The 22139-nt window shown below is 39.1% G+C and overlaps 1 protein-coding gene across 1 annotated transcript in view; it reads right to left on the reverse strand.

The window, feature by feature from the left end:
* Nucleotides 1–496: 496 nt before the first annotated feature.
* LOC120225452 (partitioning defective 3 homolog B-like) overlaps nt 497–22139 on the reverse strand; it is a 314844-nt gene continuing 293201 nt past the window's right edge. Inside the window, exons 16-18 of the mRNA XM_039223648.1 lie at nt 1660–1866; nt 636–929; nt 497–540 (exon numbers count right to left, since the gene is read on the reverse strand). Of these exons, the coding sequence (XP_039079579.1) occupies nt 497–540; nt 636–929; nt 1660–1866 (545 nt within the window). The remainder of the gene's footprint in view (nt 541–635; nt 930–1659; nt 1867–22139) is intronic.

A 22139-nucleotide genomic window follows, 5' to 3' on the forward strand; every position in this document is an offset into this window, starting at 1 on the left:
GTGCCCTGCTGAGCCATGCCCAGCGGACAGGCTGGCTTCGAAGGAAATCTTGTGTCACAGCCCCATTGAGTTGGGAAGGCGGGTATGCTAGCCTCACTTTGAAAGTGAGGAAATAAGGCTCAGGGAAGCTGAGCAACGTGTAAAGCCCAGCAGCTTGTGTGTGGAGGGTCATGGACTAGGAACAGGATCATGTGAATCTAGATCCAGTGGGATCTCCACTGACCACAGGGCCTCTGTGCCAACAGGCCTGGCCACTCACACACCTACAACCATGGGTCAGGTGAGGGCGGTCCATCTACCCTGTGTTCTCTAACTCAGAGCGGGTGTTGGAGAGGCAGCGGTTGGGGACTCCTCGCCTCCTGCCTTCCCTGTACTGATGGAAGAAGCATTTAACTTACTAGAATAATCCTCTGGTAACAAGGGCTGTGGGGATTGCCTGTATCTCTACCAGGCATTAGCCTTTCTTTCACCACAAATTTGTAACAGTCTCTTGCCATCACCATGAACTTCCCGAGCCACCCAAGAAGGCTCCTTCTGCTTCTGCAGAAAAGGAACAGGCGCATTCACAGTTTAGATTTTACCCATTTGGCTAACAACGAAGGAAAGCCTGGGTGCACAGAAATGAGCGATCTCACCAGGAGAAGCCAAAAAGCACCACAAAGCCTGTGGTACTTTCAGAGCAGGTCCATACCTCAGCATGGCACCAAATCCTTTCTTCTTTATTTTCCTTTCTGGATCTCCATTTTCCTCTTTCAGCTTTTTCTCCTTGACTTTCAGTTTGCCCTTTTCCTTCTTCTTCTCCTTCTCTTTTGGTTTTTTGATTTTCCTGGCTTTATTTTCCACGTCCTCTAGCTCAGAGCTCCCCTGAGGGACAGATTCACAATTCAGAGCTCCTTGGCCGGAGCGAGAGCTCTTATCAGACAGACCGTCTGTATGGAGAGAAAAATCAATACACGTGGTCAGGGGCACTTTCTGTTAGTATATCAAGAAAAGTTCAAATGTAAAATACAGAAGAATGAATAAAGCGCTCCAGAGGTCTACTCTGCCACGTGGCTACTTGTATCCTTTGAAGGGGCAACTGCCGAAATCTGGTTACTTGGAGCAAGGTTTGATGTTGGGAGTGGGGTACAATTGGTGGTTCAGCCAATGGTATGAAAGGTCTGATATGTGGTAAAACACTAATGTCTCTGAAAGCCAGCTTGTTAACCTTGATCGGCTCAGAAAGCCGGGAAACAAACAGGGCAAGTCTATTTCCAGGAGAGGTTTCTGAGTACAAATGTAACCTAACTGCTTCTGCCCAGTTAATGCAGCCAGTCCTCAGGTTGATGCTGTTTCTAATGACTCCAATAAGAATGTCAAGAAATGCATACTTAGTGCTCCTACCCTAAGGGTAAATGACAGTTGGTCCTTGTGGGAAAGTGAAGGAGAACATTTCTTTAGCATATTTGCACCATAAAATAAATTGCATATTGTGTTAGCCAATTCCATGTTCGTTAAGCCAAAGGGCAAAACACATCAGGAAAATGAATTACTTTTAATATCAAAAATATAATTGTGATCTCGAAATCATTTTTCTTCATAGTTAAGCATACATTCTTGCTCATGATTCGCGGATAATACTGAGATGAAGAAACCCTGGGAAGGAAGCATTTGTCCTACCGGCTTCTAACTCTTCGGGTCCATCGTAGGATTTGTCAATGGCTGCTCGGAAGCTCTCATTGCAGCCGCGGCCACGAACCATGTGCGGCCGGGGTCTGTGGAAGGGAAGTTCGTTCTTCCTGACCTCGGCGACTGCGGTCTGTAGACTCTCCAAGGAACTAGACTTTTTCAAACCCAGGGTTGGACCGAAATCTTTGCTTGGAGATTCTGGAAAAGAAAATGCAAAAAGTCACCCTTTCCCAAATGAGGCAGTTTGTTGTATTGGAAAAGTGTGTTGTTCCAAAAATACTTGTTTGGGTATCTTACAAAAGGGAGTTGAGTGAATAGGGTTGAGTTTAAACCCCAGCTTTGCCAACTTTTTGTGACTTTGAACAAGTGGGTTGAGTTCTTGGAGCCTTAGTTTCCTTTTCTGAAAAGCTGCGGTGAGATTTAAAATAATATATATTAAATAAATGTGCATGTGTGCATATATGCACATATACACAGGTATATATGAATTTGAAATTTCCACCACTCTCTGGAGACTAATATGTATGAGACTGTGTATATATGTGTGTACACACACACACACACACACACACGCAGGGCATCTAAGGTGATGAGGGCTCCTCACAGCACACATCCCAAATGCTTCCCACATGGTAGCTTTTATTATTTCCACCAGGATTTTTGTTATTATTGAGTAACATACTGTAAGGAAATCAAAAAGCATTGACGTGATTGTAATTTTTGTGATTAAACACTTTACTCTAGTGGCTATTAACGTATCATGAAGGCAATTCATTTAGTCAATAAATAAAGCAAAGCAAGGAAAACAACTTTTCTGTATCAATGCTTATTGTTCCAAATGGTCTTTCTACTTGGATATCTAGAAAAGGGGTGATATTTAAATATAATATATAACTCCAGAAAGAAAAAAGAGGCTTATGAATTTTAGTAGCTTGTGTTCCGATATACAATATTTTTCATTACCACGGCCTCTCACTGTACCTGTCCCCTTTCACTCATGCCGTGACCTCCATTCCCAGCCGCAGCCAGCCTTCTGGTTGTCTACAGCAGGATTAAGCTATCTAAATACCAGCAGCACAAAGATTATTTTAAAGACGGGAGGAATTCTATCAGAGCCCTTTTCCACCAGGGCTAAAGTGCATGATCCTCTCGAGTTATGAACGTTATTACCACACAGAGGCTACATTTGCATTTCTGGGAATGAACTACTTTGCAGTATTTCAATAGATGCAGATTGAGAACACTTTAAGGATTATGCACATAAAAGTACCTCACTCAATGCCTAAACACAGAGTAGGGCTCCATGAGCCACACCGTCTTCTCTTACTCTCATCACTATTTTTGTTTCTCCTTTTGTCACTACCATGAACGCTACCACCAGTTTAACACAGTGTTGCGTAAAACAAGGAATACTGAAGAACAGCAAAGACCTAATGCACATACGCACACATACAGAGCTAAATAACAAAACACTCTTTTCCATATGTTCTCAATAGGTTAAAAGTAATCAGAATGATGACATTAATTCTAATAGCTAATTGCACGGCATGCTTAGTCCTGTTTTAAATGCTTTACCTGTATTACCTCACTATAGTCCTTATAGTAGTGTTACTTCCCCATTTTACAGATGAGGAAACTCACGTCCAGAGCACTGAAGTATCTGGTATAAAGTTATACACTCCATAGGGGTCAGAACTGGGAACTGTCCTCAGGCAGCCTAACTCCAGCATTTCTGCTCTGTACTGCCAGATAAACTTGGCCTCTGCCCTCTACTTGATTAGAGTGAAGCTATTTAAACTGGCCCACAGCCTCCCCATCTCTAGAATAAGAGCATTGGTCTAGATTAGCGTGGATAAAATTAGTCAAGCAGGTAAACGCAAAGATCAGATGCTGTTTTATAGTTTCACCATTAGCTTACAGGAGGCAATTTTGCACTTTGAACAATATACATGATGATAATAAACATTGCATTTTATAGGCAACAGCGTAAATCTTCAATCAGCCCAACAGAGAGGAGATTAAATGGAAAAAAAAAAGTTCCAGAAATTTCAGGAACAAATTTCAGATGCTACTTGTGAGTCATAAATACTGAGAATATGTTACTATTAAACCCAGGAAGAGGCATATTTCTAATATTCTCAGGAAGGAAGGTAAGTTGAAGAAACAGAAATTAGATAAGATCATTTTTGACAAGAAAACAAAAGGCAACATAGAGGTTTGGGGTACTGAAGCAACAGTAAAAGCTCTGGAGTTTACAGAAGATATTTTACACCATCGAGCCCGGGGGATGTCTGCCGTGAAGTTTGGCGAAAACAAGAAGATGAAGAATACTATCTGAGAAAGCTTAGTTCCTCTGTCAACAATAGTAACCATCTTTTATTTATTAATTGCCATTCAGGAGATTATATTAGAGCCCAAACTGTAAGTATTCACGTCAACCTTTAGCAATAAATTCCAGGGAACATGAAAGTGAATAAATCATCTAAGATATAAGGCATGCTATCTAAAAGGAGCTCATCTAAAGCTCAGTAAGAAGTCATATTTGAAAAGAAACAAATACATTGTTACTCATTCTAAGCAAACTGAACATTAAGGATTCATGGGTTTTGCAGGATTAATAGAGCCAGCAATTAATTCACCCTACAAAAATAAATAGAAGCCACAAATTATAAGTACCAACTGTTGTTGGCCAGAATTACAACCTGGCTCTATTGGATGTAGTACATAGTAAAATTAAAAGCAAAAAGTGATGAGTCATAGGTTGTAAATGTGGACTCAGGGGTTTTGAGGCTTGGAAGAAACGTTTATATTTATTCCTGGGGAGTCAACAGGATGTAGCAGGTAATGACTGATGTGAGAGAGGAAAATCTGAAATCAGGAAAGTCTTTGCAAGGATTTCCAGGGGGCACTAAACTGATGTTCCAAGTGAAAGGAGACTCTGACGTGGGACTTGAGCAGGGTTTCACATCTTCTTGTATTACTGGTCATGGGAAGGATTATTATATCAGTTGATGGTTATCAGCACTAAATTCAAACAAAACACTTGGAATAAAGTACCCTACCATGCAAAGATTGTATGGAGTGCAATACATGGTTACATTCAATCCTTCTTCCCTTATCCTTACCCTCATCAATTCAAACTTAGGTTGACACTACCTAGGAAATTCTATTGCTTTTAGAATGGGAAGACTCACTGCCTAATTTTAGCCTAACCATTGGCACAAATTATATTTTTTCTAGGCTCCCATTAAAAGTAGAGGTCTCTCTGAAAGGGTAACATAAAGTAATTAATCAAGTTCAAAACCTCAGTTACCCTATCCCATTGAAGTCATCCCAAACTATGATGATGACTCCTTATATTTTCTTCTGTAGGTTGATGTGATACTGGCTGTGGCTGATTTTAAACAATTATCTGAGAGAGTGATCTATGAATACCATATGTTATCAGTCTCAGGGTGGGAGGACGCTGTCCAAATTTGAGCATTTACTTGTTCCATTTTGAGCATCTACAGAACTAATCTTAATATGACTCTTCAATGAATGGTTTCTAGGCCAACCTCACTTACTTGCGAATGCCAAGGAATAAATCTTCCCTCCAACTTTATTAGCAAAGCTTTATTATTTTAACTTATGACTTCTATATCCAGTGACTGCATTCCCTGAGATCCAGATAAACGTGTCTTTCTGTCAGAAACTCAAACTTGATATATGCAAACTTCTTTAAACAAATGATACTACAGTTATCTAGGGTGCTAATAGAGGAATCGTGCATGATAAGCATTATTCTCAAGGTGGTGTAATACAAGTATGCTGGAAGTTCCATGTGCCAATTTTTTTCCTGAAAATAAAAGTCTCATAAAGAGATATCTCACTGACATTGTTTTAAAAGATATTAAGAACTTCAGAAGATTCATCTGTTCCCCAATGAAGGAAGGATTGGCTCGACGGAGTCCAAAAGCCTTCCCCACAAAAAGTAGAGGGAAATTTCAGGATCTTGTCTTTTGGCCCCACCAATCCTTAGACATAGCAACTACTCCCTGTCATCCAGAAAACCACAGTGTTATAAAGAGGATGGACACACACAAGACTAAAGATTTAAAGGGGTTGCACCACCCTTTCTCCCACAGGCATGGAACAGGTGGCGTGAGAGCTACTGTCTAGGTCAACAGGTGTCACTACAGATCAGATCCTTAACACACTGAGAAACCACTGCCCCCCACTTTCTAGTAGAAAGTCCCATGTCGGGGCACCTGGGTGGCTCAGTCAGTTAAGCCTCCGACTTCAGCTCATGGTCATGATCTCATGGTTCATGGATTCGAGCCCCGTGTCCGGCTCTGTGCTGACAGCTAGCTCAGAGCCTGGAGGCTGTTTCAGATTCTGTATCTCCCTCTCTCTCTGACCCTCCCCTGCTCATGCTCTCTCTCTGTCTCTGTCTCTGTCTCTCTCTCTCTCTCTCTCTCTCAGAAATAAATAAAACATTAACAAATTAAAAAAAAAAAGGCAAGTCCCATGTCAACATATTACAGGACAGAAAGTCCTTCCTGGAGAATTATTTGGATACAGACCTCAGTTTCTCTGACTCTGTCTTGGATGCCTGCTCCCGCTCTATGGCTGCAAACTGCTGTTGGTTCTCTCCGGGTAGGAGATTAGGATAATAGAGAATAGAAACCTAGAGCATTGTTAACAGTGAGTGATTAAGAGGGGAAGTCACGAAACATCCTACCAACCCCTGATCTGCCATTTATTTCCTGAGCTATTAACCCCTCTGTGCCTCAGTTTCCTTATCTGTAAAAATAGGGTAGCACAAGCGTGGAGGAGTATCTGGCACATAGTACACACTCATAAAGCAGTAGTGATAATTACTGTCACTGTTACTTCTGTGTCATGTCTCAACATGTGAATAAGTGAAGGCCTGGCACAATTCATTTGGTTCAGTCTACCATTACATTCTGCAACAAAGCCATAATAGCATTCCTGCTGCAAAAAGCTGAAAAGGGCTTCATAAAGAAATAATGTCATTCCTTTTTTATTCAAAAGTTGACCTGATCTTTCAAGCAGCTCCTTACATTTTTTTTCTTTTGAGATAAGGTATATGCACCCATCTGTTCATCGCAGACAGAGGCTTTCATTGGGAAGACTGTGAGTGGAGTGTCGGTTGCCCTTTCCTTAAGGCTATAATCATTTAATTAGTCTGAGATTTCATTGGCAATATTTGAACTTCCCATTCTAGCATTAAAATCTTGCAATAAAAGAATGCCTTAATCCAGAAGACCAGTAATTGGATCTTCTATTATTGATGAAATTGCTTCCAATACATTCTTATTAGAACCTAAGAAACTATTTGGGGGAAGGTATTCACTTTCAGATACATGGCAAGTTTTTCTCCCAGCTAGAGCTTTATAATTAATAAATACTTATGATAAATTAAGAATAAATAATGTATTAATTTGCGCATTTCAGTAACATCAATGGCCCTCAAGGCACTTAGTGAAAATTAATTAAGTGATTGCTCCTCCCTCTAAAATAAAGGGATTGTGCCCAGTAGTAAATTGGGGATCAAAATGACTGCAGTGCTTATTCAGAGGTCACAGCATGAAACTTAAGAAGGCCTGGAATTCGGCAAGATAGCTTGCTTTCATTATCAATTTGGCATTGCTGTATTATGAGCAATGAACTTGGGCAAATACAACGGAAATGCTTTACTTGCTTCATGGGGAGTTGTGATGTGAAATTAATAGCCTTAAAACTCTTTGAATGAAAAATTATTATAAATTCCAAGTAGGAAGTCACAACACTACTTGATTCTCCAATATATCCCGCTTTGTCTTTTTATTTTAGATTACACTTAACTGAAAATTTTGTATATTTGATTTTTTTCATTGTTTCCCTAGAGGCAAAATGTCTTATGTGCTTTAATAGATATCATTGCAAATCCATTAGCCTAGAAAAAACGTTCCCCATAATATCCAAATGTAGAATTTCCCAAATTATGTTATCTGTGCTAACTGTGTCCATAATGGGCCTAATTACCTTCTTGCCTATCTCAGTATTCCAAATATTGATCATCATTCCAAGCTTATCACTGTGCCCTGCTTCCTATTCATTACCATAGGGCATAATGTAATCTGGCTTATACATTATCTCCTGTCATTTGGGTCTCAGTTCTTTTACTGGCAATTTCCAAGTTCTCAGGAGCAGAGATTTTTCTTTTAAGTCTCGTAAATCCCAGGGTCTTTTATCGTTTCTTGAAATTCTTGTCAAATGTTCAATAATGACCTTCTCATTAAGATTCATACATTTGCATAATCTCTCCTACTGTGTCTCCAAACATTGTCTATTTTAAAGTGAAAATATCTAGAGAAAATATGGGAAGATTAGGTGAACAAATACAACACACACTTTGATGATGAGTGTGGGCATGGCCCTCCCAAAGTCTTCAAATTTTTGCCAAGTGTTGCTATATATGTTAATTTTCACTAAAAGTTCCTTCCTTTAGAAACTGATGGTCAAAATCTTACCCCCTATTTTGGTTCCTTTCCTGGACTCCAATTATGTGTGACAAATGTAAAGAGCAGTGAATTTATTGCACCAAAAACATTCTTGTGACAGTTTTCCACTTACTGTCTATTTTGTGGATGAGAAAATAGACTCTGTGGTTCAATTTCATGGAGAGATTTAAAAAAATAATGTTTTATTTTAATTTTGAGAGAGGCAAAGGGTGAGCAGTGGGAGGAGCAGGGAGAGAGGGAGATATAGAATCTGAAGCAGGCTCCAGGCTCTGAGCTAGCTGTCAGCACAGAGCCTGATGCGGGGCTCAAACCCACAAACCATGAGATCATGACCTGAGCTGAAGTTGGGCACTTAACTGACTGAACCCTCAACCCCCCTAGTCTCCCCATGAATAGATTATCTAAAAAAAAAAATATACATAGCCATATTTCTGGGCAGATTCTGTTGAGGCGACTAATGAACTCAAACAAACCCATTCTCAATAGTGTGGTTTGTTGTGATCTTTTGCTTTCCCTTTCATCTTGCTTATTAGGAAAACTCTTACTTGATTAAAACAACTTAAAATTGACATTCAAGACAATAATGAATCTGAAAAGTACATAAATATCACTGGTCTCCAGAAGAGAATATGGCTATAAAGGAAACAAAACAAAACTACTTTTATTATTTAACAAAAAAAGAGACTTATTTGAGAGTCCAATAAACTGTCTACAACGGCAAGCTTTTCCACTTGTGAAATAGGATCAATACGATCGATAAATGCCACCTATCATTTTCTTAGTCCTGTTGACTTTGTATCCTCAGCACAGGGAAGTACTACGTAAATATTTGCTGTAGGGATAAGTGAAGGTGAAAGTGAAGGGTGGTTACAGCACAAGGACACCCCTTTTCTCTAGTGCTGTGAGCAGGGACAGCATGTTACCTGGAGAAACATACCTCACAGTTGCTTACCTTCCTCTAAGCGCTCACATAGCTTCCTGTTCTTTGTTCATACGGCCCTTAGGTTCTCTGGTGTCACTTTCAAGGTTACACAATATCTGCCCTACTCCTAATTATTCATTCATCTTCTGTTTTGCCTTTCTTTTTATACTAGTCATTCCCTTTGCTTAACTTCTCTCTTTGTAATATTAACCTTTTCTGCCATTTCCACCTACTTAAGTGCACTTTAAATAGTCTTGCTTTCACCACTACCAAGAACACCCTTATTTGTCTTCCCGCTCCTCCTTGAATACCGTGGTAACTGGCTTTCTGCTCTGAACACAAACTGCTTCTTTAATTCTATTCTCCCCCACCCACCCTGATTTCCTTTTATCATTTACTCTTTGTATGGCTTGCTTCAGTAGCACATTTTTCTTCTGCCTGTGACTGTTGAGTGGTTTATGTCTTATGTGGTTGTCCACTATAGTACTCTCAAAATAAAGTATAATATAGAGAATTCTAATAAGTCTCTTTAAAACCATTAGCATAACTAAAAGGTGGAACTGATAGATTTCTTGGATGAAGACATACAAAGATGGTTTTACATGATATTATGTAAATTGAATACCTGTAACTTTTAGGGTCAAACATTATTTTCATTCTTTTCCCTCACTATTTTCTCCTTTTTTTATAGTTGACTGTACTTAAAAAAATACTTCAAATTCTCAGTTACTAAGCTATTTATAGAATTGATTGAAAGTGTGTTTTTCAGTTTGGTGTCAATCTGAATAACAATCTCTCTATGGATATAGTTTAAGTAAGGTTTCAATCTAATGTTAAAATGTTGAGCCAAAATTAAATCAGCTACCCATGAATGTTTACTGAGTGTTTTTTAAGGCTCAGAACTGAGCTTGGTCCTAAGGGTAACAGAAGATAAATGTAATAGTAACTAACACTTCCTTGTTGCTTTATAATTTACAAAGTTCTTTCCTGTACAACGTGAAATTGCATCATACACAATTGATCTTACCCAAATTCACTTGTACATTCATGTCCAGAGGGAGCTAGAAAGAGGAAGAAGGGTGAGAGGGCAGGATAAAATCACCTATGTAATGGGAGCAATTTCACTCACCATCCGTCTCAGTGAGAGTAGGCTCTGGAATGAGTATACCTCAGAGAGAGCAGAAGTTTGGAGAAATGAACTGTTTCCTGTGAGTCCCTGCTTTTATTTATTTTTTACCCTGGGTAAACATTATATTATTTTTTATTGAGGTATAATTGACACAGAACACTGTGGAAGTTTCAGGGGTGAAAATGATTTGATACATATATACATTATAAAATGATTATGACAATAAGGTTATTACACTACATAATTACCTTTTTTTGTGTGTGGTGAGAACATTTAAGATCTATTCTCTTAACAATTTTGAAGCACATAATACAGAAGTCTTAACTACAGTCTCTATGCACAGCATTGAGTCTGTTCCCAGAACTTATTCTTCTTATAATTGGAAGTTTGGACCTTTTGAGCAACATTTCTCACTTCCCCCCTCTCTAGGCTCCTGGCAATCACCATTCTGTTCTCTGATTCTATGAATTTAGCTTTCTATGATTCTACATATAGTGAGATCATACAGTATTTGCCTTTCTCTCATTGACTTATTTCAACTTAGCCCTCAAAGTCCATCCATGTTATAGAAAATGACAAGATTTCCATCTTTTTCTTTATAGTGGGATACTATTCCAGTCTGTGTACATACTGCACTTTCTTTATCCAATCATTCATTGATGGCCACTTAGGGTGTGTCCATGCATTGGCCATGGTGAATGCTGTGATGAACAAAGGAGTGCAGCTATCTCTTCAAAATAGTGATTTCATTCCTTCAGACAGAAAAAAATAAGTGGATTTGCTGGATCACATAGTAGCTCTATTTTTAACTTTTTGAGGAACCTCCATACTGTTTTCCTTAGTGGTTGAAACAGTTTATGTTTCCATCAGCAGTACATAAGGGTTCTCTTTTTCCCACATCCTCACCAACACTTGTTATCTCTTGTCCTTTTATGACAGGCACTGTAACAGGTTAAGAGGTGATGCTTTCTGTTTGCTGCTCATGCCATGAGCATCCTATCATAGGGAGTGTCATTCTCCCATTTGAAGACTTCTATCTTTTATGGGTCCCCATGCTTAAACACAAGCCAACCATTTCATCTAATGTGTGACTTAAGAAGTGGCTATCTATTGCAGAAATTTTGAATTCTCTACTTTATAGTGAATTTAGGGGATTTCCAATAATATTTTGTCATTTCCCTATCTCTGATGACTAAAGAAGCATTCCTGAGATGTGGTACCCAAGTACTATATCTCATGTAAATCCCAGAACAACCACTCAACTCAACTCCCTTCCAATTCATTTTAAAATCACCTGAGTTTGCAGACAAGGAAGTGGTGACTTCAGATGCTCTCTGAGGCTTTCTTTGCTTTGATGACCCATGAGTTACATTCCTCCCACTTTCCTGAACCCTCAGAAATAAAAGATAAGGTACCTACTTTCCTCTAGGATATTATAATCCATGTTCTGAGCAAAGATGGATGCACGTGAAGTGATAACACCTGATAATGAATAGTAGTTCCTTCACATCCATCTGAGGATAATACAGATCCCTAAACTTTAGAAAGTAAAAATGATGGACTCCTGGCTTCCTTGAGAGTGATATTTCCAATGAGGGCTATCTCTTTACTCCACTACTTAATTGCTTCTTCAGCGTCTACTACTAATTTAATCTTTAAAGCAATAGCTCTAACGAGCACGAGTTCTGGCATCGGACCACTTAGGTTCATGTCCCAGTCCCATTCTACATTAACTGTGTTAACATGTGATGCTCTCACTTGTCTGTGACTCAGTTTCTTCATTTGTAAATTTTGATAATTTATCACAATTACGAATTTGTAAAATTTGTAAAAGTGAGATACTGGAGCCCCTTCCTCACTGGGTGGTTATGGGATTGTCTGATACAGAGCTCGAATGTGATGCCTGGCACATGTAAGCATTCAGTAAACATTAGTTAGTACCATATGCCTTCTTTTACGAGCAATGTTTACACTCATTAGGAGGATTTCTTTACAACCAACAGAATGCCAAAGGAGTTTCTGTCTCCATCGCCATATATCATAGGCCTCGGGCATCATTAACTTTGAATTTTCACTCTTTTTATTCAAAACGAATTCTTTTTTGTATTGCTTAAGAGTTTCATCATTTTTCAAATCATCTTCTATACCCTTCACTTCTTTCAATAGCCCAAAAGGTTTGTTTCTTACATTTTCCATAAAGGAACCAAATGCTGGGGCACCTGGCTGACTCAGTTCGTAGAGCAGGTGATTCTTGATCTCTGGGTTGTGAGTTCCAGCCCCATGTTGGGTGTAGATATTACTTAAAAAATAAAAATAAAACAAATCTTACCAAAAAGAAACCAAATGCTAAAATTACTTGATGGGAATACCCATGTCAGGGGCAAGTAAAGAGCTAGGTAGTTTATTTTACCAGCTGAGTGACTCGTCTGCCTCAGACCAACCTATTACACCATCAACAAAATGACAAACCAGGAAGTGTCCTAGCCTTTTGGAGTCACGAGGCAGTAGACAACTCTGAGAACTGCAGAGCTGAGAACGCTGATGTATAGCATAGTTCGGGGTTGGAGCCGTGTGGATGCGTGAAGAGTCCAGAGTGACCCTGATCCTGTCACTGTAAAAGCCTTCATGAATGAAGTGGGACTTGTCCTTGAAGATGGATCGAACGTGGGCAGGAAAAGTAGGAGGTGAGCAGGCACTCCACAAAGGAGAAAAAGCATGAGGACAAACCTGACATGTCTCCTCGGTGGTGGGGACAGGGGGTGAATGGAGTGACTGGTGGGAGAAAGTGACTATAGTGGGGATTGGTGGGGAATAAACGTGGGTACAGAGGGTGAAGGGAGATACGAAGAGCCTCCGAACCTGGCTGAAAACGTGAGACCTGTAGCAGGGGGCAATACGAATCCTTTAAAAGTTCTTCCGACAACAGTATGGCTTGGTCATATTGGTATTTTGAGAAAAGGGAACATAGAAGAAATCTACAGGATAAATAAGGGGAAGAAAGATGGCTGTATTATATGGCAATGGAACTCACTGCAAATATAATATCTTGTTCTTTACTTTCTTACTTTTTACAATTTCAACTTCAGGGTTTTGTAAAGCAATTTCTTCTAACAGATTTTTAGGGTGGTTAATCATCTTTCCTCATAGTAAAGAGAGCTACGTGCCCCAGAACTTTCTCTAACCAGCTTGGAAAGGCTGAGGAAATCTGGTCTAGGCCACATGGGAGGCCAGATGTGCACCTGGATGTGTCTCTCAACTGGTAGGATGGGGCACCGGCTGCCACCCTTAAGCATCCTCCTGGCATGGCTATGCTGTGACTGCCACGGCCAGACCTGATGCTATCTCCTCTTAAGCACACTTTATTATATTTTGCAATATATAATGATTAATGGGCAGTAAAACTAATAACATGGGGGCACACAAAATAAATGAGGTGGCAAATATGAAAAGGAAGTCCCACTTAATGTTGTTGTGAAATCTGACAACACGCCGGAGTCGCCCTATAACTCAGCCTGAGGAGCCCTCGCCAGCAGGAAACAAGGTTACAAGAAGGTGGTATTTCCATTAATATCTCCCCCTCAGGGAAGTCTATGATCAATCTTTCTTGTACTGAAATTCCTGTCAGATTATAGTGAATTTTCAGAATACATGGGGACATTGCTGTAGTCCATCTTGGGGAAGCTCGTGGAGAAGCAGGCAGAACATCACAACTTGCCAGCTACTATTCTGATTTGTTCCTTTTGTCTACCCCTGGTACTGACATCCTTTTTTTTTTTTTTTTTTTTCCTATCCAGTATTCACCACTCCAGATGGAATGAGTAGCCTGGGTGTTTTGTTTTTGTTTTTGTTTTTTGCTTGTTTGTTTGTTTTTTGGTTACTATGGTTCCCCAACTTCCACCCAGAAGTGTGCCTATGAGCCAGGCACAAGTGGCCAGTATATTTCATCCCCCTGGTTGGTTTGGGGGCAGCCATCTTGCTTTTCCATAAAAAGGAAGTCCAGTGAGCGGAACCAGAGTGTGAGAGAGAACACCGTTGACCCTGAGACCCAAGGCCCAGCCTTGTCTTTATGCAAATGCTCCTTTAAACTCTTCACTTGCAGGAGTCAACAAATTGACTCCTTTGCAAAAGCTAGTTTGAAATTGAAATTTTCAATTGTCACCTCAAGATTCTTGAGTTAATATCCTATTCTCTAATGTCCATCCACATATCAACCCACCGGTTATTTCTACCTGGGTTATACAGATACTTGCGCAACAGGGAAAGTTGTTCTTGGTGAAGAGATCATAAGTACAGAGCCGATCACAGCAGCAAGAACTTTCTCTGATATTCATCTATAGGTGGGCATGTTCTAGTCTGTTATTGGTTGGGTTTCATGAGAGGGAAATTTCCCAACAGAGAGGAGTTATATTAAACTCATCTTCTCATCTTGGCCCTTGACCCCTCTGTGAAAAGGAGACCATTCTCCAGATGATTACTAATAACTAGAAACCTACAACTAATGGTAACACACTTTAAAAGAATAGAATGGCTTTCAAAAATAATAAAATGATTTCTCACTGTGGTTAATCAAGAGTTCAAAGAGCTTATCTATATGTGCACTAATTAAACATATTGTTTTGGGTTTTAAAGTTATGAGTAAACCTGATATCACTTTTAAGGGTCTGTTCTTCCCACCACATTCCCATGGCCGCCCAATGGACACTTGACCTGTGGGAAGGAATGGGGCTGCCTCACAGGGAGCTGTCTGCTTCTGCAGGAGGCTGTGTACTGAAATGAGTATCTTCCTGTCAAGCATCTCTTTCATAGAACTTCTGAACAAAGTGTGAATTCCAAACTTATCTGTAAAAACCAAGGAAACAATGGGCAAAAAGCAGCCTAGGGTGGTTAATGATACAGATTTTGATGTAACAGCATCTCTGATGAGGACTTGACCTTGGAGGACCCGGGGTCTAGGAAACCATATAACCTTTCTAGGCTTCAGTTTCTTCATCAGTAAAATTGGAATAATGAAAAACATAATATTTATGATGATAAAACAGCAGCAGCTACCTGTACTAGGTACGTTCCAAGTGTGTTTGTGTGGAAGAGCACTTATTTAATTATATGCGGTACATACTATTGTTATCCCCATTTTATAGTTGAGGAAATTGAGGCATTGATAGGTTAAATAATTTAAGTAAATTAACAGTAATGTCAATCTGATGGATTTTTATTGTGATCAGTTGCAATTACACATGTAGGAGAAAGCTATTGTGTGTATGTGTGTCATTATGTTGTTACTAATAAAAAAGGGATGTTTTCCTCCACATTTGTTACAGACACTGGACTGAACTGATCCCAAGAAGACAGAGGTATCTCTCTGTAAACACCTGCTTATGGGGAGTCAAAATGCAGAATTTGAAAACATCCTTAAAGGAGGTGCGATATAGTAAGATGTAGAGTAGGGGATAGGAGTCAGGGGAGTAAAAGAAGACCGAAATGGACCTCTGAACAGATGGGGAGATGGTCCCAGAGACAGAGTGGGAGAGAGGTGAGAGCAGAGGTCTGATGAGGGGTAGCAACCCCACCAGTATGTTCACTGTGTGGTGTTCATGTGGGATGGGAGGCAAGCAGAGGTGAAGACAGACACGGAGGATAGAAAAGGAGTGAAGACGACCCTAGAAGTGAGACAAATAGGTGCATGATTGATCCCACCAGCAACAAGAGACCTCTGAGGTCTGTGACTGTGTCCGAACACAGTGCCTCAAATACACATGCTTATTTCTATGGACAATAATTAAGGCGGCGGTTTTCTAAGTGTACCAGGCACTAGGTGGGGTGCATTTGCCCTGAATGTGTGTGACCTAGGAACCTAAAATTGGGACAGCTGTTTTGTTTTGGCTCAACAACAATAATAGCTGATCTTTATTTAGAACTTACTGTGTGACAGGCTCTGTGCCAAATGCTTGTAATCCCCAGAGAGCCCAAGAAGGGGTTATCACCACTAATCACATTTTATAGAAGGCAACCTCCCAGAACCGAAGCCCCAGCTCTAGCCTCAAACACTGCAGAGCCCTATTCTACTTTTAATAGTTTATTATAATAAAAACACAAAAATACAGCTTTTCTAAAAAGTGTTTATATCAAAAAAGAACGGACTATTGGGTTCACTGCTGATACACACACACACACACACACACACACACACACACACACCTACTCTTGTTCTCATTTTACTATCAACTTTTGAGCGAAGTGTCATATGCTATTCTCCCTGCCTTATTCTGGGTAAGAATTTAGAAAGGAGCAGTAATGCATCATTAAATAGTTTTTCCCTTTATCTTATGACTGAGTTATTGGCACTAGATACAGCCATGGGGGGAAAAATAAATGTTTATGATGATTTAAAAGACCAATTACAAGCCTTTGCCTTACTCCTTACTCAGCATCCTACACGGCATGTAAAAAATGGCAATGAAAAAAAAATACTACATTTGAAATTTTAGCTGAGTGGAATGTCAGTTTTCAGTTACACTTAAAGAATAAAAAACATTAGGATACCATCAACAGTTTCAGAGTAATGGAGGCAAAGTGGGATTGTTTTCTATTATTATTATTACTGCCATTAATGGGTCAGAGCATTCCAAGGGAGAAAAGCTGGGGACAATCCATACACTTTCAATAGAGCATTAACTCTTTCAGGTCAAAAGGGGCCCATTTAGTGGACTGCACCAGTCAGTTAATAAATGATACCCTGGTGGCCTCAAATAATTTATCTCCTGTCTAAAGAGTCTTGCTTACACATTTCTATTTTCTGTATTCTAGCTCAACAAATATTCCAGTAAGAGAAAAGGTTAATTTGCAGATAATTATTTAGGGAGAGAGGGAATATTTTTTAAAGCAGAAAAACAAAAACAACCTGTCACAATGCATCAGTCACTGTGTGTAAATCTGGGAAAGGATAATGAGCCTCATGAAGTAACGGAATTAAGATGAAAAATTAGAGGTGCAAGATGGAACGATTTTCTTTCAAGGGAAGTACCTGGTGAAATAATTTTTTTCCCATTGTTCATTTCACGCGACTTATATGTGACTAAGTACAGTTAATCCTGTCTCTTTCCAAAAGTTAATGTCAGCTACTAGAATAATCTGCTTTCTTGATTTAATTGCATAGTTTAACCTCTGACATAACCTTTTAATTCACACCATGACAGCCAACCCCACAGAAAGTTTTTCTAGAAATCTGAGTAACTTCCCCAAGGTAACAACTACTTTCCCTTCTGTGGGTACAGAGGAGACCATTCTGCCCAAGATTGTCAAATACACCACGGCTGCTCTGGCTGTAGAGGTAGCTGTCTTATCGCAGGGAAGGGGGTATTCATTGAGATATCTAGTGTGTTATATGCACAACATATCTAGTGAGTTATATGCACATATATATCTAGTGAGTTATATGCACAACAATGTCAGTATACTTAACATTACTGAACCATATACTTAAAGACGGTTAAGATGGAAAGTTTTATGCTATGTATATTTTACTACAATTGAAATGTCTTTTTAAAAATTGGTTCTTTTTAAAAGCATGGCAATTAAAAAGGGGTATGATATAGAACATTGATTAGATGATATTTTGGTTAATAGTGTTTAGTTCCACTTTGATTCAAATAATGTTGTAGAAAAAGAAAACACTGTAAACAGTTAAACATTTTGCTGTTGTTTAGTGAAATGAACTGAATTTGGGGAGCTGAATTAATAAGAATATTTAGCTTCTTAAAATGCTAGGACAGAAGTCTTTGGCTATAGTAGTATAAGAACTCACATCCTCTGAAGACTTTAATTTTATGCAAAGACCACAATATGATTTGGGCAGGGTGGAACCAGTGGACTTTTGGGCAATTTTTAAGCTGAATAGTGGTAAAATTCTGATGTTGTTTTAACTCTGATTTTTTTTTCAAATTATAAAGAGAGTTTCTCCTATTTTAGCAATTAAAGAATCACAATTTAGGAAAGCAACTTAATTTTAATAGCAAGAAGTTTAAATACGTCTTGTTTTTCTTATTTAAGTCAGTGAAATATTCAAAGAGTAGACAAATATTAAGGGTTACTTTATAAGTACCATTTGAAATGCTGGGACAGTCTCTTGCCACAGGTAGTGTAAGGATTCCTAAGTAGACTATCATTAAGAGAAAACGAAAGAGATTAATATGGTGAACTAACAAACCAAGTCCAAACACATATCATTTTGGATTAAATTCCTCTGCAAAGTAATATAAAGTAAAGATGGGAGAGGTGTGGAATATCCTCATTCAATATTTCTCTTTGGCTGTAGGCGTTTTTATTTGAATTATTTCAATATGAGTTTTTCTCTTTGTAGCTGGGACTTTTTTCATATGGTAAAATAATTCTTTGCTTATATAACTTCACTAATGCTGTATCAGAGTTTTGCTGCATGATCAAATAAAAGCAGGTCTAGAGGTTGAGAAAAGAAAATTTGTTTAAACAAACATCTTGATAATTAGAAAACTGATGGGAAATTCACAGCTTTTCTCCAAAGCAGACCAAAGATACCAATGTGTGTAAGCAAAAATCCAGAAGCCACACAAGTAGAATGTCTTTTTCTGTCCTCAACTCTAAATACAAGGCATTCTCACCGACTGATGCCTTTCAGGGATAAACTCACGTATGATTTTCCTTTCTCTTCTTTTTTATGGAAAATTAGGCCCTTTTAAGTGTATACACAAAGCAAGCTGGCCAGGTGGTGCATTACTGGGTTATCTTAAGATGAAATGGTTTTGATTTGCTGATTGACCCAAAATAGTTCCCAATCCTCAGAGGACAGTTATGGTATCTTCAAAAAGTTAAGCACTGATATTCTACAAAAAGTCTCCCCTGGTTCTTGTTCAAATCAGTCTATGATCAGAGGCCTATATTTTCATAGCGTAGAAAGAAAAAGTAGATTTCTTGGTTTATCATAAATCTAGAGATGATTGCTGTGGCTGGGGCCTTAACGCTCATATACAGGACCGGTCTCTCGAATTGGTCTCTGGCTCCATCTTTCTCTTTAGGTGCCTGGTACTCTGTTCCTCTTTTCAAAATAGTGTTCAGTATCTGAGATGCTAAAGTAAATGTTTATTTAATGTAATCAACCCAAATCCTTTTCTACTCAGGCCTTTTCTCCTCTGGTGTGCCCCTAACTTTCCCGCACCTGTTGGCTATCGCATCATGGAATCCTATACTCCTGAAATGTTTATGACTTCATTTTATAGCTGCCTTTGCCCCTCCCTACTGGTAGAGCAGCCACTCTAATTTAAGAAGCCCTAAATATTGTTGCCATGGGTGACACAAGAGCATCGAGAATGGTGGAGCTCAACTAATAAAAAGGCTTTCACAGCATTTCAGCCTTTGCTCATAAGTAAAGTGAAAATTTATGGCTTTTAAAATACTGGATCTGGAAGAGGTCAGGTTAAACGGCTGCTAGTAATAAAAGGAATCAATACACCACAGCATCTTGAAACAGCCAGCAAACTAAATAAACACTCCATCCAAATCCACTTGGCCCTGAATTAAAAGAACATAAAATACTGTATTTATTTGGTTTGTTCCCCATCCATCAAAAAGCTTGCTTCTCTAGGTCTCAACAAATTCCACCCAAGACGAATATCAAATGTTTGTTAGCCAAATGGCAATTATAGAACATGTCAAGGCTTTGGGTAATTAACTAAGTGTTAACTTTATCAGGGAAGTGCTTGCAGATTAGTTTACCACAAACACACAAATAAGACAAACAGCCTGGCCTGAAAAGACAACAGACTTTTTGATCCTTATTTACAAAACTGACATGTGAATTTGATATCCTCTGAGAACCAAAGCCTTCCTCCAGGAAAAAAGAAAAGGAAAGTCTTTTTTCAACAGTTCTTTTCTCTCAGGCTGAACTCTGAAATTTAATCTAGATTTCTGAATGAAAATGCAACCATTTGCAATAATGAACAAAATCACAAGTCTGAAAACCAAGGACAATTGTAAATTACATTGGAAAGAGAAAAATTAGTGAATTTTGAAAGGAGGGCAAGTAAAGACTATCTCTTTGATGATTTCTTTCTCTTTTTTTCTGCTGCAGATTATTCAAGGCACAAAAATACCATCTACTTTTCTTTGGTGACAAATAGTTTAATAATCTGTTAATGTTATTTTTCTGTTCAAAAGTTCATGCATGGAAAAGAGGAGTAGTGACTGTATTTTGTCCTAAAGTCATTTTTTCCCTCTGGAAGGTATTATATGAAAGCTATTTATGTCAAAGAAAGGCGGCTGCTATTCATCCCTTCAGAAAGAAGAAATCCTGACACAAAGGGACTCTTACCCTTCTCTAATAGCTTATGGTTTAATATTTTAAATGTATTTTTTGCTTTTCATGGTTCAGCACAAAGTATGACTCTGGAATGAAAATAAGTGATCACAATTTATAGACATCATAGGTAAAATAGGGATACATTTAAAAAAAAAATTGTAGCTTCAGCCCATATTTAGGCTCCCTGCTGGGAATAATCTTAGATTTCAGAAACTCCGCTTTATGGCCAGAAACACCTGAGAACTTACTTTCTAGAATGTGCTTCTCTTTGGTCTGGTTTGACCCTCTTAGAAAATAAGAAATGTCCTCTAAGTGGGAGTTCGTTTTGAGGAAGTGATGTCCTTTCACTGAATGGGGCCTGGCTGAGCACTGAAGACAGCCTTCCTCCTCTGAGAGGTCCTGGGCCCTATGAAGTGACTCAGAAGCAGCTTTTCAAGGTTTCAGGGGAAGACGCTAAACTGACTGAGGTAATTCCAAGGTCTAAACTTCAAAAACATATGAAAGCAGTGACTTAAGAAGAAATTCTGTTCCAAATGACGGACCTCCATTTAGCTTTCCCTTTGGGCAATTTAACATTTTAATAACGTCCTTGTGAAATGATGACAAATATACACATTTTTTTTAAAAAGGCAAAAAAAAAAATCTGAAAACCGCCTGAGAATACAGAAGACTCTAACAAGGAAGCATGGTGATAGATGCAATACATGAATAGCACAAGAACTCCATGGGGTTACTAGTATTAGCGGCAGTGAGAATGGCAGAAACATTGGCCGGGCACAGTGAGCACACAGAAGTTACAGAAGGTATCCTGCCCAGCCTTTTGGGAAATCTGTATGAAACATTTTCACAAGTAATGAATTCTGAAACGGAGACTCATCTTGAAAGTGGAAGGAGGGGATGCACTGACGATATGTCCCCTGATTCGGCAGTTCTTTTGAAAGGCAATGTTGATGCAGAAGAATGAAACTAGATCATTTTCTTACACCATGCACAAAAATAAACTCAAAATGGATAAAGGACCTGAACGTGAGACAGGAAACTATCAACACCCTAGAGGAGATAGCAGGAAACAACCTCCTTTACCTCCACCGCAGCAACTTCTTACTCGACACATCCCCAAAAGCAAGGGAATCAAGAGCAAAAATAAACTGTTGGGACCTCATCAAGATTAAAAGCTTCTGCACAGCAAAGGAAACAACCCAGAAAATTAATAGGCGACCAACGGAATGGGAAAAGATAGTTGCAAATGACATATCAGATAAAGGGTTAATATCAAGAATCTATAAGGAACTCACCAAACTACACGCCCGAAAAACAAACAACCCAGTGAAGAAATGGGCAGAAGACATGAACAGACACTTCTCCAAAGAGGACATCCAGATGGCCAACAGACCCATGAAACGATGCTCAACATCGCTCCTCATCAGGGAAATACAAATCAAAATCACACTGAGATACCACCTCACGCCAGTCAGAGTGGCTAAAATGAGCCAATCAGAGAACTCTAGATGCTGGCGAGGATGTGGAGAAACGGGCACCCTCCTACACTGTTGGTGGGAATGTAAACTGGTACAGCCCCTCTGG

Source organism: Hyaena hyaena, unplaced genomic scaffold (genome assembly GCF_003009895.1).
Source record: "Hyaena hyaena isolate Hyena2069 unplaced genomic scaffold, ASM300989v1 scaffold_1415, whole genome shotgun sequence".
NCBI lineage: Eukaryota > Metazoa > Chordata > Mammalia > Carnivora > Hyaenidae > Hyaena > Hyaena hyaena.